Source organism: Cherax quadricarinatus, chromosome 20, assembly GCF_038502225.1.
Source record: "Cherax quadricarinatus isolate ZL_2023a chromosome 20, ASM3850222v1, whole genome shotgun sequence".
Classification (NCBI taxonomy): domain Eukaryota; kingdom Metazoa; phylum Arthropoda; class Malacostraca; order Decapoda; family Parastacidae; genus Cherax; species Cherax quadricarinatus.
In genome coordinates, this window is record NC_091311.1 from 4,540,086 (window position 1) to 4,556,035 (window position 15,950).

A 15,950-nucleotide genomic window follows, 5' to 3' on the forward strand; every position below is an offset into this window, starting at 1 on the left:
TAACAAGGTAGTTGCTAACAAGGTAGTTGCTAACAAGGTAGTTGCTAATAAGGTAGTTGCTAACAAGGTAGTTGCTAACAAGGTAGTTGCTAACAATAGTTTGCTAACAAGGAAGTTGCTAACAAGGTAGTTGCTAATAAGGTAGTTGCTAACAAGGTAGTTGCTAACAAGGTAGTTGCTAATAAGGTAGTTGCTAACAAGGTAGTTGCTAACAAGGTAGTTGCTAACAAGGTAGTTGCTAACAAGGTAGTTGCTAATAAGGTAGTTGCTAACAAGGTAGTTGCTAACAAGGTAGTTGCTAACAAGGTAGTTGCTAACAAGGTAGTTGCTAACAATAGTTTGCTAACAAGGAAGTTGCTAACAAGGGAGGTGCTAAAAAGGGAGTATCTAACAAGGGAGTTGCTAACAAGGGAGTTTCAAACAAGGGTGCTAACAAGGGAGGTGCTAACAAGGGCGTTGCTATCAAGGGAGGTAACAAGGGAGTTGCTAACAAGGGAGTTGCTAACAAGGGAGTTGCCAACAAAGGAGTTACTAACGAGGGAGTTGCTAACACCTTTCATTTTCTCTGCGTTTATGTGACGCCCCTAAGTATTTAGCGCTTCCTCACGAGAATTTTAACATTTTGCAATATTTTTCTACGAGTACTTTGTAATTTAGTTAAAAAAAATCTGTTTTTTTTTTTTTGCATTTTTATTTCTGCAGCGAGAATACAGTTATAATGAAGGTATAACTAACATAATGTATTTAAAATTATTTTAGCTTGAATAAAGATAATTTTTTTTATAATGTATATATTCAAACAGAAAGTGCTTTACTGTAGGTCTAACTTTACCTAAATAACTACAAAATCATAATATAAAAAACTGTCCATTTTACCAAATGTTTTACAATGTTTGTAATGAACATATTCGGAGAGAATTATTTAAGGATTATTCAATTTGGCGAAATTATGTGGGATTTACTATTTGGAAAGGAAGCGTCAGCAAGTGAGCAGCTGTCTCCACCTCCCTGTCTGTCTGTTTTTTCCGAATTATTTAAAAGAGTATCAGCAGGTGAGCAGCTGTCTCCACCTCCGTCTGATTCTCTCCGTCTTATTTAGGAGAGTAATATTGACAGACAAATCGCTGTATTTTCAAACAGGAATCATCGTTCAGCATCAGATGCATGTTAGTATCAATGTCAACACAGATCTCTGTTCCACTATAGTCGTTGGGTTCACCAAACGCCCAGAGACTTGAATTGATTGGTCTTCCGTCCATCCAGGTCCACTCAGAGGTTCCTGGGGTGTTGTTCTTGCCTCCCAAAATGGCTTTTATATAACCTGTTTTCTCAGCGTCACATGGATCAGAGGAAAGAAATAATATTAGTTAATTATATTTAAACAAGAAATGCTTTGTACAAACATTCATATACACTATTTACAAACAATATATATATATATATATATATATATATATATATATATATATATATATATATATATATATATATATATATATATATATATATATATATATATATATATAAATATATATCATTTACAAAACTGCGGCACGTCAGGACTCGATCTTACAAACCTTGTACCGCCTCAAGGGGTCGTCACGTCAATTATATGTTGCTTTTTTGTTTACCGTCCAATTTCCTTCAGTTTTGGTACACAAGACGAAGTGTTTTCTCTAGTTACTCTAAATATTTATCAATAAGATACCTCAAACAACAACTGAGAAAAGACTGAAAAAGGACTGATTTACTGAAAATGCCCTTTGGCAGGAAGGTGATCCTATATGGGACGACGTAAGGTTGTTTGGACACTTGGTGCCGAGACAACAATGCTTGTACGAACTCCTCATGGTTTAGTTTCCTCTAAATATCTTATCTTTATTTCACAAAAAAATAAAGTTTGTTAGTTCTTGGAATGTTGTAAAAACTCTGCCCTTTACTCCCACATAAATTGGAATATTTCCAAAAATGTACCATCAGAAATTAAAGAAATCATTATTTTACAATTTCTGTGAATATTATTCCATTTAATTAAGTAATAAAGGCATCGATACCATGCCTAACCCTTCTAGGGTAGGGTAGGTGCCTGAGCCCGAGCCTTTAGCTCATAAGACTGTCATTCCCATTTGCCCCCTTGGGGTGGGGATGGCAGACCAGAGAGGCCTAGCTTGTGGCTAGGCCTGGGGACAGTTGGTCCCAAAGATAAGGAGGTACTTGTGCCTCCTCCCATGGGAGACTTAGGTCTCAGACACTCCCTAACGAGGGAGCCAAGGCCGGGCCACCTCTTGGAAAAGGCCCGGGCCGGGAGAATACCGGCAAATCTTTAATAATAATAATAACAACAATAATAATGAAGGCGTACCTTAGCGAAATAAGTGAATAAGTTACTTCCGAGATATTGGCCTGGAGCACCGGCCGGCCCCCCGTCTAGAAAAAATAAGAAATAAAAATTCGCGAAAATAGCGTTTATTTCGGTGTATTTCTTAGTAAACTGATGTTCTAGTGCAGTTATCCTCTTCAAAATACCGTTTTCTCTTACTCAAAGACGACATGAGGAGTAACTCATTTATATCGAAATATTCCCGATGGTCTCTCTCCATATCATGGCTTATTTTATTCAGTCTAGATTATATAAGATGTTTGTATGTTATTTATAGTGTTTATTATATCATATTAGATCAATTCTGATAGATAAATAAGCCGTAGAGTTGATATATAAGCTTTTATTTTTTAACACACTGGCCGATTCCCACCAAGGCAGGGTGGCCCGAAAAACAAAAACTTTCACCATCATTCACTCCATCACTGTCTTGCCAGAAGGATGCTTTACACTACAGTTTTTAAATTGGAACATTAACACCCCTCCTCCATTATTAGCTTATATAAGCGTAATAATGAAGTGAGTTCTCGTGGCTCTTTCTGGAGCGGGAATACTGCAAGTGTTCCTAGATGGTTCCTGATTGGCTGGCACTCTACGGATAAGCTCCGCCTACTCTTCTATGATGCCAAATAGTCAAATATTATATTAGGAAGAATAATGCAAGAAAAAGAGATAAAAATCAAGGAAAAAATTACAAAAAAATATATGTGCTGTGAGCAGACGCACTACCCATATCACCGTCACCTTATCTGATATAAATGACTATAATTTCTTGTATTATTATTATAATCAAAAAGAAGCGCTAAGCCAATAATTTATTGTAGAAACGTCGTAGATCATTGATTCTGGTACCATTGTGTTGCCAAAGAGTTAAGCTATTTTTCTGTATATATAACTCAATTTCCATATTTTTTAAAAATTTTTTTGAGAGCGCGCGGAAAATTGCCTGGTCGGCCCCTCAAGAGACAAAATACACGCATCATCTTACCACTACGCCACTGATCCTACAAGAACCAAGCACACAGCACGTAGCTATGTGATCGCCTTGGCCCGAGGACACTCGTGGCAGTGGTAAGATAAGATTTCGTTCGGATTTTTAACCCCGGAGGGTTAGCCACCCAGGATAACCCAAGAAAGTCAGTGCGTCATCGAGGACTGTCTAACTTATTTCCATTGTGGTCCTTAATCTTATCCCCCAGGATGCGACCCACACCAGTCGACTAACACCCAGGTACCTATTTGCTGCTAGGTGAACAGGACAACAGGTGTAAGGAAACGTGTCGAATGTTTCCACCCGCCGGGAATCGAACCCGGGCCCTCCGTGTGTGAAGCGGGAGCTTTAGCCACCAGGCCACCGGGCCACCTAGCACGTAGCTATGTGATCGCCTTGGCCCGAGGACACTCGTGGCAGTGGTATCTCAAGGATTAATTTCAGCCTCGTCCTGTTTGAATACCCGCCTCAACAAGCAATCTATATAGCAATGAAATTACGAAGCAAGTTGAGGCGGGTATTCAAACAGGACGAGGCTGAAATTAATCCTTGAGATACCACTGCCACGAGTGTCCTCGGGCCAAGGCGATCACATAGCTACGTGCTAGGTGGCCCGGTGGCCTGGTGGCTAAAGCTCCCGCTTCACACACGGAGGGCCCGGGTTCGATTCCCGGCGGGTGGAAACATTCGACACGTTTCCTTACACCTGTTGTCCTGTTCACCTAGCAGCAAATAGGTACCTGGGTGTTAGTCGACTGGTGTGGGTCGCATCCTGGGGGACAAGATTAAGGACCACAATGGAAATAAGTTAGACAGTCCTCGATGACGCACTGACTTTCTTGGGTTATCCTGGGTGGCTAACCCTCTGGGGTTAAAAATCCGAACGAAATCTTATCTTGTGTGCTTGGTTCTTGTAGGATCAGTGGCTTAGTGGTAAGGTGATGCGTGTATTGTTTTGTCTCTGGAGGCGGTACAAAGTTCATAAGGTCGAGTTCTGCCCTGGCGCAGTTTGGAAAATTATTTAAAATCACTTGTTTGTCGGAGGATCTCAACTTCAAGGACCATAACATTATATAAATTGCAGCTGCTAGAAAAATGACAGGATGGATAATGAGAACCTTCAAAACTAGGGATGCCAAGCCCATGATGACACTCTTCAGGTCACTTGTTCTATCTAGGCTGGAATATTGCTGCACACTAACAGCACCTTTCAAGGCAGGTGAAATTGCTGACCTAGAAAATGTACACAGAACCTTCACGGCGCGCATAACGGAGATAAAACACCTCAATTACTGGGAGCGCTTAAAGTTCCTGAACCTGTATTCCCTGGAACGCAGGCGGGAGAGATACATGATTATATACACCTGGAAAATCCTAGACGGACTAGTACCGAACTTGCACACGAAAATCACTCACAACGAAAGCAAAAGACTTGGCAGACGATGCAACATCCCCCCAATGAAAAGCAGGGGTGTCACTAGCACGTTAAGAGACAATACAATAAGTGTCAGGGGCCCGAGACTGTTCAACTGCCTCCCAGCATACATGAGGGGGATTACCAATAGACCCCTGGCAGTCTTCAAGCTGGCACTAGACAAGCACCTAAAGTCGGTACCTGACCAGCTGGGCAGTGGCTCGTACGTTGGATTGCATGCAGCCAGCAATAACAGCATGGTTGATCAGGCTCTTATCCACCAGGAGGCCTGGTCACAGACCGGGCCGCGGGGGCGTTGAGCCCCGGAACTCTCTCCAGGTAAACTCCAGGTAAATATATATATAATATACATATATAATATATATATATATATATAATATATATATATATATATATATATATATATATATATATTTATATTTATATTTATATATATAGTATATATATTAACTAGGTAGTAGGTTGGTAGACAGCAACCACACAGTGTAGACAGCCTGTACTGTCTGCACAGACAGCCCATGCTGTCTGCCAGCTTAGTTCATATTTCGCGCCACTCAGGTGCTGCCATCTATAGGCCTTGCCACTTCAGTATGCCCAGACTTGCCTCGCTCTCACTCACACAGCGGCCTGGCATCAAGACACAAGTACTCCCAGCTCTCTCTCGCGGGCATGGCCCTGCCCGGGCCATGGGCACAAACACACAAGCCTGTGTAACCCACCACTACTTAACAATAAACTAAGAAGCCTCCGAAGAAGTATATCATTTAACTACCCGCTCTACAGCTACCAAACAAGCCCTTTATATTGGTGGCAGCGGTGGGATCAGCGTTGTGTTTACCCTGGAGAGAGGAAGGAGAGGTATGAAGTCACCTTCACTTCATCACCCTACACAAGAAGCATCCGTCTCTCAACGAGTTATCCTGATGTTGTGTCTGCACGTTTGAGCATCCAGACACAGGTACAAGCAGGATCCAGCCGAAATTTGCCGAATTTCTTCGAGAATTGTGAGTGGCGTCCCAGCGTCTCACGCTACAGTGTCCCACGCTGTTTCTCAAGTCACGTGTTCAGCGTCACTTGTATGTTGCTGTTGTTGTTCAGCTCAGCACAGCTGTTTCAGCAAGCCAGAGGTGAGTCTTGTGGTGATTTCTGCGTCCAGTGTGAGCTTCTCCACGTGTTTGTGGGTGGGGGAGGAGAGGAGAGGAGAGGAAGTGGCTGTTCCTCACCTTGCCCATGCTCGCCCTCCTCACGCTCACCCGTCTACCATACACCACTCACCACTGCCCACTCCCTCTGCTGTGTTTTCTGCTGTTTTTCGTGTGAATTCTTTGCCAGTGCTGTGTATCCGAGTGCCCGAGGCCACTCGAAGCTACGTGGATTACGACGTCACGTGGGTGTGGGCGATCATGTAGACCTACAAAGCCACGTGAGTTACCAGATGTCCCAGGCCTCATGCTGTGGTCTGCTGCCCGCATCACATCGACGCCACCCACGATGCTGCCCGACTTCATGACGTCACGATGTCTGCTGACGTCACCTCACGATGTCTGCTGACGTACCTCGAGATGTCTGCTGACGTCACCTCACGATGTCTGCACCTCGAGATGTCTGCTGACGTCACCTCACGATGTCTGCTGACGTCACCTCACGATGTCTGCCTGACGTCACCTCGAGATGCTGACGTCACACGATGTCTGCTGACGTCACGATGTCTGCTGACGTCACCTCACGATGTCTGCCTGACGTCACCTCGAGATGTCTGTTGACGTCACTGCTGCTGACGTCACCTTGCGACATCACGCCTGACATCACATGATGTCACATCGAGTGTTCTAGTAATTATTTCAGTATTGTCGAGAAGATTGAGAGAAAATATATGTCGTGTGTTAATTAATTCCTCTCAGTCAGTGTTCTCACATTTTAGTATGTCTTAATCAGTTTTATGCGCAGAAAAGCATCTTTTGCTAGTTCAAGCCATGTTGTACCGTATGTACAGCGGTGTGTTTTTAAAGTTCCGTGTGTCCAGTGAGGTCTGTGGTCAGACCCTTGAGTTGTACCACTAAGTCACCCGTGACCAGTGTGTTTGACAGCTGATTTCTCAGCCCTGAGCGTATGAGCCCCCTTGTACAGAAAGCTTTTATGCTCGTCGCTCGTGTTGTTCTGCAGAATCGTACCTGCTACGATTCCCATCGAGATTTGTTTCACTTCACCTCCAGACCTTCAGAGTGCAGTTATATGTAGAGAAACAAGTCTGGGGACGCTTAGACTAACCTCTGCTATAACTCCAACTGTCGAGAGATGATACTCGTCAAGCCGCAGCCAGGCCTGTCGGCAGGCGCTGTGTCAGCCTCGTGTCACAAGCTTCAGTGAGCAGCCTGCACAAAGAAGATGTCACTTTGACTGCTAGCTCTCTCACTGCAGTCTGGTGTATGATGTTACGACTCCCAGATGTTTCGCCCAGTCGTCTCTGCCACGACTCGCTCCACAACTCGCTCCACGCTCGCCGGCAGTGATAGCCCAGCGACAGTACCAGTCGAGAAGTGTCCTCCTGAGTCGCTTGCCAGAAGTCCTGCCCAGTTGCCGAGTTTTGTCGACGCCTCACTCAAGGGCACCAGCATGTCGTGCCCCAGGTTGAGTGAAAACCTGCAGCGACTCCTACGATGTCTGCTTCACCGTTCCAGAGGAGACCGTACCCTGTTACGTCACAGCTCAGCCGCAGCGATGTCTCCCGTGTTGCAGTATCTGTCCAGACGCAGGAAGGCGTGCAGTGATGCACTTCGATGCTCACTGCCTATGACCACGATGTTTAGCACACCCCACATGTTTTTTCTTCCCTCCCTGTAGGAAGTTTTTTTTTCCATGTCCATATGTATATATATGTTTTTATTTTGTGTTCTGTGCCCTGTTCCTACGAGAGAGAGACCGAGTTTCTTTTACTACCAGTATTGTCGCGTCGGGACGACGCGCGATAGGTGGCCGAGCGTATGTAGACAGCCTGTACTGTCTGCACAGACAGCCCATGCTGTCTGCCAGCTTAGTTCATATTTCGCGCCACTCAGGTGCTGCCATCTATAGGCCTTGCCACTTCAGTATGCCCAGACTTGCCTCGCTCTCACTCACACAGCGGCCTGGCATCAAGACACAAGTACTCCCAGCTCTCTCTCGCGGGCATGGCCCTGCCCGGGCCATGGGCACAAACACACAAGCCTGTGTAACCCACCACTACTTAACAATAAACTAAGAAGCCTCCGAAGAAGTATATCATTTAACTACCCGCTCTACAGCTACCAAACAAGCCCTTTATAACAGGGAAGTACTACCGTCCTGCCAGATGACTGTGAAACAGAAACCTGGAACTGTTTTACATGATGGTAGGATTGCTGGTGTCTTTTTCTGTCTCATAAACACGCTAGATAACAGGGATATCTTGCTACTCCTACTTACACTTTGGTCACTTCACAGACACGCACATGCATATATATATATATATATATATATATATATATATATATATATATATATATATATATATATATATATATATATATATATATATATATATATATATATATATATACATACATCTAGGTTTTTCTCCTTTTTCTAAATAGCTCTTGTTCTTCTTTATTTCTTCTATTGTCCATGGGGAAGTGGAAAAGAATCTTTCCTCCGTAAGCCATGCGTGTCGTATGAGGCGACTAAAATGCCGGGAGCAATGGACTAGTAACCCCTTCTCCTGTAGACATTTACTAAAAAAGAGAAGAAGAAAAACTTTATAAAACTGGGATGCTTGAATGTGCGTGGATGTAGTGCGGATGACAAGAAACAGATGAGTACTGATGTTATGAAAAGAAGTTGGATGTCCTGGCCCTAAGCGAAACAAAGCTGAAGGGGGTAGGGGAGTTTTCGGTGGGGGGAAATAAATGGGATTAAATCTGGAGTATCTGAGAGAGTTAGAGCAAAGGAAGGGGTAGCAGTAATGTTGAAGGATCAGTTATGGAAGGAGAAAAAAGAATATGAATGTGTAAATTCAAGGATTATGTGGATTAAAGTAAAGGTTGGATGCGAGAAGTGGGTCATAATAAGCGTGTATGCACCTGGAGAAGAGAGGAATGCAGAGGAGAGAGAGAGATTTTGGGAGATGTTAATTAAGTGAATGTATAGTAACCTTTGAACCAAGTGAGAGAGTAATTGTGGTAGGGGACCTGAATGCTAAAGTAGGAGAAACTTTTAGAGAGGGTGTGGTAGGTAAGTTTGGGGTGCCAGGTGTAAATGATAATGGGAGCCCTTTGATTGAACTTTGTGTAGAAATGGGTTTAGTTATAGGTAATACATATTTTAAGAAAAAGAGGATAAATAAGTATACAAGATATGATGTAGGGCGAAATGACAGTAGTTTATTGGATTATGTATTGGTAGATAAAAGACTGTTGAGTAGACTTCAGGATGTACATGTTTATAGAGGGGCCACAGATATATCAGATCACTTTTTAGTTGTAGTGACACTGAGAGTAAAAGGTAGATGGGATACAATGAGAAAGAAGCATCAGGGAAGAGAGAGGTGAAGGTTTATAAACTAAAAGAGGAGGCAGTTAGGATAAGATATAAACAGCTATTGGAGGATAGATAGTGTAATGAGAGCATAGGCAATGGGGTCGAAGAGGTATGGGGTAGGTTTAAAAATGTAGTATTAGAGTGTTCAGCAGAAGTTTGTGGTTACAGGAAAGTGAGTGCAGGAGGGAAGAAGAGCGATTGGTGGAATGGTAATGTAAAGAGAGTAGTAAGGGAGAAAAAGTTAGCATATGAGAAGTTTTTACAAAGTAGAAGTGATGCAAGGAGGGAAGAGTATATAGAGAAAAAGAGAGAGGTTAAGAGAGTGGTGAAGCAATGTAAAAAGAGAGCAAATGAGAGAGTGGGTGAGATGTTATCAACAAATTTTGTTGAAAATAAGAAAAAGTTTTGGAGTGAGATTAACAAGTTAATTAAGGAAGCCTAGAGAACAAATGGACTTGTCAGTTAAAAATAGGAGAGGAGAGTTATTAAATGGAGAGTTAGAGGTACTGGGAAGATGGAGGGAATATTTTGAGAAATTGTTAAATGTTGATGAAGATAGGGAAGCTGTGATTTCATGTATAGGGCAAGGAGGAATAACATCTTGTAGGAGTGAGGAAGAGCCAGTTGTGAGTGTGGGGGAAGTTCGTGAGGCAGTAGGTAAAATGAAAGGGAGTAAGGCAGCTGGGATTAATGGGATAAAGATAGAAATGTTAAAAGCAGGTGGGGATATAGTTTTGGAGTGGTTTGTGCTATTATTTAATAAATGTATGGAAGAGGGTAAGGTACCTAGGGATTGGCAGAGAGCATGCATAGTTCCTTTGTATAAAGGCAAAGGGGACAAAAGAGAGTGCAAAAATTATAGGGGGATAAGTCTGTTGAGTATACCTGGTAAAGTGTATGGTAGAGTTATTATTGAAAGAATTAAGAGTAAGACGGAGAATAGGATAGCAGATGAACAAGGAGGCTTTAGGAAAGGTAGGGGGTGTGTGGACCAGGTGTTTACAGTGAAACATATAAGTGAACAGTATTTAGATAAGGCTAAAGAGGTTTTTGTGGCATTTATGGATTTGGAAAAGGCATATGACAGGGTGGATAGGGGGGGGGCAATGTGGCAGATGTTGCAGGTGTATGGTATAGGAGGCAGGTTACTGAAAGCAGTGAAGAGTTTTTACGAGGATAGTGAGGCTCAAGTTAGAGTATGTAGGAAAGAGGGAGATTATTTCCCAGTAAAAGTAGGCATTAGACAAGGATGTGTGATGTCACCGTGGTTGTTTAATATATTTATGGATGGGGTTGTATGAGAAGTAAATGCGAGGGTCTTGGCAAGAGCCGTGGAGTTAAAAGATAAAGAATCAGACATAAAGTGGGAGTTGTCACAGTTGCTCTTTGCTGATGACACTGTGCTCTTGGGAGATTCTGCAGAGAAGTTGCAGAGGTTGGTGGATAAATTTGGTAGGGTATGTAAAAGATGAAAATTAAAAGTGAATACAGGAAAGAGTAAGGTTATGAGGATAACAAAAAGATTAGGTGATGAAAGATTGGATATAAGATAGGAGGGAGAGAGCATGGAGGAGGTGAATGTATTCAGATATTTGGGATTGGACGTGTCAGCGGATGGGTCTATGAAAGATGAGGTGAATCATAGAATTGATGAGGGGAAAAGGGTGAGCGGTGCACTTAGGAGTCTGTGGAGACGAAGAACTTTGTCCTTGGAGGCAAAGAGGGGAATGTATGAGAGTATAGTTTTACCAACGATCTTATATGTGTGTGAAGCATGGGTGATGAATGTTGCAGCGAGGAGAAGGCTGAAGGGGGAATTCAGGCCTAAAATTTTTTTTTTTTTATTTTTCGTTCGATTTCTTTCATTTTTTTTGTACGTAAAGAAGCACCTTTCAATAGTAATGTGACCAAGTTTCAATAAGATAGCTCAAAAAACAACTGAGAAAAAAATTATTTACTAATAATCATACATAATCATACATATTGCAAGGTACCGTCGAAGTGGGACTTGGAGAAGCTGTTTTGGCATTATCTACGCATAAAACAATGCTAAACTGTATTTCTAGTGGATTGCCGTTCTGTAATTTATCCTTTCTTCATTCTTAAAAAAATAAATTTTGTATGTTTTTTGACTTTCAGCCAAATATCTGACTTTTGCCCTCACATAAATCAAAAACAAATTATGATATCTCAAAAAGCGATCCACTAGCTTGTAAAACAATCTTTCCTTTATGTTCTCTGTGAATTTCATTACATTCCTGCTATTATTAACTTAGTTACTTGCTCATATATGTGAATAACTTACTTCCGAGATAATCCACGAAACAGCCGGACCACCTTTTTTTTTTTTTTTCCGAGAAAATAACATTTTTCTCAGTCTTATACTGCATTACGAGTGTATATCATAGTTAACCATGTTCGTTTTCTCTAATATAAGGACCCTGGAGGTGAGAGAAAGAGAATGTAAGCCCCTCTCTGAGAATGGGAATCTATTATTCCCGATGGAGCGCTCTGGGAATATTCCATATATTATTCATTCTGGAGTATTTACCATACTTCTTTGTTATTTATATTGTTTATTATGTCATATTAGATCAATTGTGATAGATAAATAAGCCGTAGAAGCTATAATAGCGTTATATTGAGCCATATTCCCCGGCCACCCCCGAGACTGGAATTTTCCATGACGTCAGCAAGACTCAGCAAAATGGTGTCGGGAGGTTCCTGGTTGGTTGGAACTCTACGTATAAGTCCCACCCACTGTATTATGATACCAAATCGTCAATTATTATCTTAGAAAGAATAATACAGTAAATACACGAAAAAAAAACGGAAAAAAAAAAAAATAAATTGACGACAGGTGAGCACACCTGTCGCGGGTGGTGACGTAACCCTAGGTGTATTTAAATGACCATAATTCCTTGTAGGAATGTCGTAGAACAATGATTCTGGTACCATTGTGTTGCCAGAGAGTTAAGCTATTTTTCTATAAGATTAACTCAGTTTGTGAATTTTTTTCGGAAAAAAATTTTCGTTCGTGTTTTCCCGGAATTCCCCCTGAAGGCAGTGATGTCATATCTGAGGGCAATGTGTGGTGTGAATATAATGCAGAGAATTCGTAGTTTGGAAGTTAGGAGAAGGTGCGGGATTACCAAAACTGTTGTCCAGAGGGCTGAGGAAGGGTTGTTGAGGTGGTTCGGACATGTAGAGAGAATGGAGGGAAACAGAATGACTTCAAGAGTGTATCAGTCTGTAGTGGAAGGAAGGCGGGGTAGGGGTAGGCCTAGGAAAGGTTGGAGGGGGTAAAGGAGGTTTTGTTTGCGAGGGGTTTGGACTTCCAGCGGGCATGCATGAGCGTGTTTGATAGGAGTGAATGGAGACAAATGGTTTTTAATACTCGACGTGCTGTTGGAGTGTGAGCAAAGTAACATTTATGAAGGGATTCAGGGAAACCGGCAGGCCAGTTTAAAAACTGTAGTGTAAAGCATCCTTCTGGCAAGACAGTGATGGAGTGAATGATGGTGAAAGTTTTTCTTTTTCGGGCCACCCTGCCTTGGTGGGAATCGGCCAGTGTGTTAATAATAATAATATATATATCCAAAGAAATTGTTATGCACGATTATTTTTTTCCGAAAACTCCGCCATTTGATTCCATCCATAGAATTCAGTCTAAAAACAAAAAAAGGTATTCTTTCCCGGACACTCATCTCAAAGTGCAACATTCATCTTAAATTCTACATTTACTGGACACCAACAATCACGCACAACTACGTACATTCATTCAGCGAGAACTTTACACATATCAACAGATCAGTATCCAGTCGGGATTTTAGAGACAGATTTCCTTGTCTGAAGTCACTCATATTTACAATGAAGTGAACATTTTCCAGACGTAATTCCCGAAATTTGGGCACTCGAAATGATTTACTGGAAATTGTCTTAGGTTTGCCAGCAAATACTTGTGTAAATACTACTGCAAATACTGCAGCAAATACTGCAGCAAATACTGCAGCAAATACTGCAGCAAATACTGCAGCAAATACTGCAGCAAATACTGCAGCAAATACTGCAGCAAATACTGCAGCAAATACTGCAGCAAATACTGCAGCAAATACTGCAGCAAATACTGCAGCAAATACTGCAGCAAATACTGCAGCAAATACTGCAGCAAATACTGCAGCAAATACTGCTCCAAATTTATTTATTTATTTATTTTATGTCTTTGCAAACAGTACATTGAGATTTTGTATTTACAATAGTGGGTTGCAGTACAAAGAGAGCCTCTATTATGCCTAGGCATTATGGGCCAACTTAACATTATTGGCTTACAGACTACTTAACACTAAGGATTTTATCATAGTTGTACAGTAGGATAGTAATTATTTCATAGTTGTACAGCAGAACATTAATTATAAATTAATCAAAATTTGTGTAATACAAAGATATATTTATATTCGAAAATGATTTGTGAAAACAATGATTCAATTATATTCCTGTCAACAATGGATAAAAGGTTCAAAGTGATTGTTGAAGTTATGATGTGGGAGTACATAGGCGAGTATGTGTGTACTGAGTATTTAGAATTTAGTCTAGGGTGATTAAGTGGCTTTTGAGAAGAGTCTGAAATTGATTTTCAGACTGGGTTACTTTAATATCTTTGGTAATGGATTCCATATTTTGGGGCCATTTATGTGCATAGAGTTTTTACACAGTGTGATATGGACACGAGGTATATCAAAAAGAGATCTGTGTCTTGTGTTGTGGTCTTGTGTCCTGTTTAGGTTGGTTCAGGTTGCGTGCATTGTTCTGTGTATGTAGTAGGCACATGAATAAGTATGGATGTTCTTAATGGTGAGCAGATTAAGACTTTTGAAAATTGGTGGAGTATGCTGGCGGGAGTGGGAATTTGTTATTCTTACTGCTGCCTTTTGCTGGGTTATTAGGGATTTTAGGTGAGTGGATGTTGTTGATCCCCATGCACAAATTCCATATGTAAGATAAGGATATATGAGTGATTGGTACAGTGCCAGGAGAGCTGATTGTGGAACGTAGTACCTTATCTTTGATAGTATGCCTACAGTCTTGGAGATTTTCTTGGTGATTTGTTGTATGTGTGTCCGGAACTTAAGGCTACTGTCAAGGTGGATACCTAGGAATTTTCTTTCTGTGAGTCTTGTGACTGATGATCCATTTAGCGTTATGTTAATTGGATCATTTGCAGCTTTGTTTCCAAACTGAATGAAATAGGTTTTATCAGTGCTCAGGGTAAGTTTGTTAGTCATCATCCAGGCAGATATTTTCTGTAATTCAGCATTAACTGTGTTTGCTAGTATGACTGTGTTTGGGTGGGAAAAGACATATGTAGTGTCATCTGCAAATAATATGGGTTTGAGTAGCTGTGATGCATTCGGTAGATCACTGATGTAGATGAGAAAGAGGAGTGGTCCAAGGATGCTTCCTTGTAGGACTCCTACTGTGATTGGTTGGGTGGAACAATTTGCATCATTTGCATACACATATTGAGTTCTGCTACTAAGGTATGACTTTAGGTAGTTGAGGGAGTGGCCTCTGATACCATAGTGCATTAAGTTGGAGTACAGTAGTTCATGGTCGACTGTATCGAAAGCTTTACGTAAATCAATGAAAATGAACAGCGAGACTTCTTTGTTTTCAGGTGCGGTATATATTAGTTCTAGCATGTGTATGATAGCATCATTTGTGCTTTTATTATTCCTGAATCCAAACTGACAAGGGTTTAATATGTTGTGTGAAACGAGGTAGGAATAGATCCGTCTATGAATTACTTTTTCAAAGATTTTAGAGAGCATTGGTAAGTTAGATATTGGTCTATAGTTATTCATGTCAGGTTGGTCACCTCCTTTGTGGATCGGAGTGACCCTCTCTATTTTGAGGATTGTTGGGAAGGTAGATGATTCAGTGGATTTGTTAAAGAACGTTGCAATAATTGGTGACAATACTTGAGAAGCTGTTTTGTACATAAAAGCAGGCAAGTTGTTTGTCTCCTGCTTTGTTTTTAAGGGTGTTTATGATGAGCGTAACTTCTATGGGGTTGGTTGGAGCTAGGAATAGCGTAGGTACCTATGAGGTAGTCTGATGGACGGGTGTTTGTGCTGGTATTTTGTTTGCTAGATTTTTTTTCCTATGGTGGAGAAGAAAACATTAAGTCTGTTCGCTGTTTCAGTAGGTGTGAGAGGGGGTTCATCTGATTTTGTTAATAGGATTTTCTTTTCGGATAACTTTTCAGTTCCAAGAATTTCAGATAGACTTTTCCAGGGTTTTTTCATATCACCTTTGATGTTATGTAATTTATTTTCATAATACAATTCTTTCGACCTTCTCATCAGGCTGGTAAGTGCTGACGAGTAACGTTTAGACTGTTCTCTAGTTATTTGACCCATTTTATACTGTTTTTCATATTTGTGCTTTGTGTTAATGGATTTGAGGATGTTTGGTGTTACCCAGGGATTATTCAGTCTCTTTGCTGTGATCTGCTGCAAATACTGCAGTAAATACTGCTGTAAATACTACTGCAAATAATGCTGTAAATACTGCTGCAAATACTGCTGTAAATA

General features: G+C 41.2%; 1 protein-coding gene across 1 annotated transcript in view; it reads right to left on the reverse strand.

Moving 5' to 3' along the window:
* Positions 1-660: 660 nt before the first annotated feature.
* The window catches only part of LOC128699942 (type-2 ice-structuring protein-like), a 62,009-nt gene continuing 46,719 nt past the window's right edge, over positions 661-15,950 (reverse strand). The window contains exon 4 of the mRNA XM_053792786.2: positions 661-1,321. Within this exon, the coding sequence (XP_053648761.2) occupies positions 1,092-1,321 (230 nt within the window). The 3' untranslated portion in view covers positions 661-1,091. The remainder of the gene's footprint in view (positions 1,322-15,950) is intronic.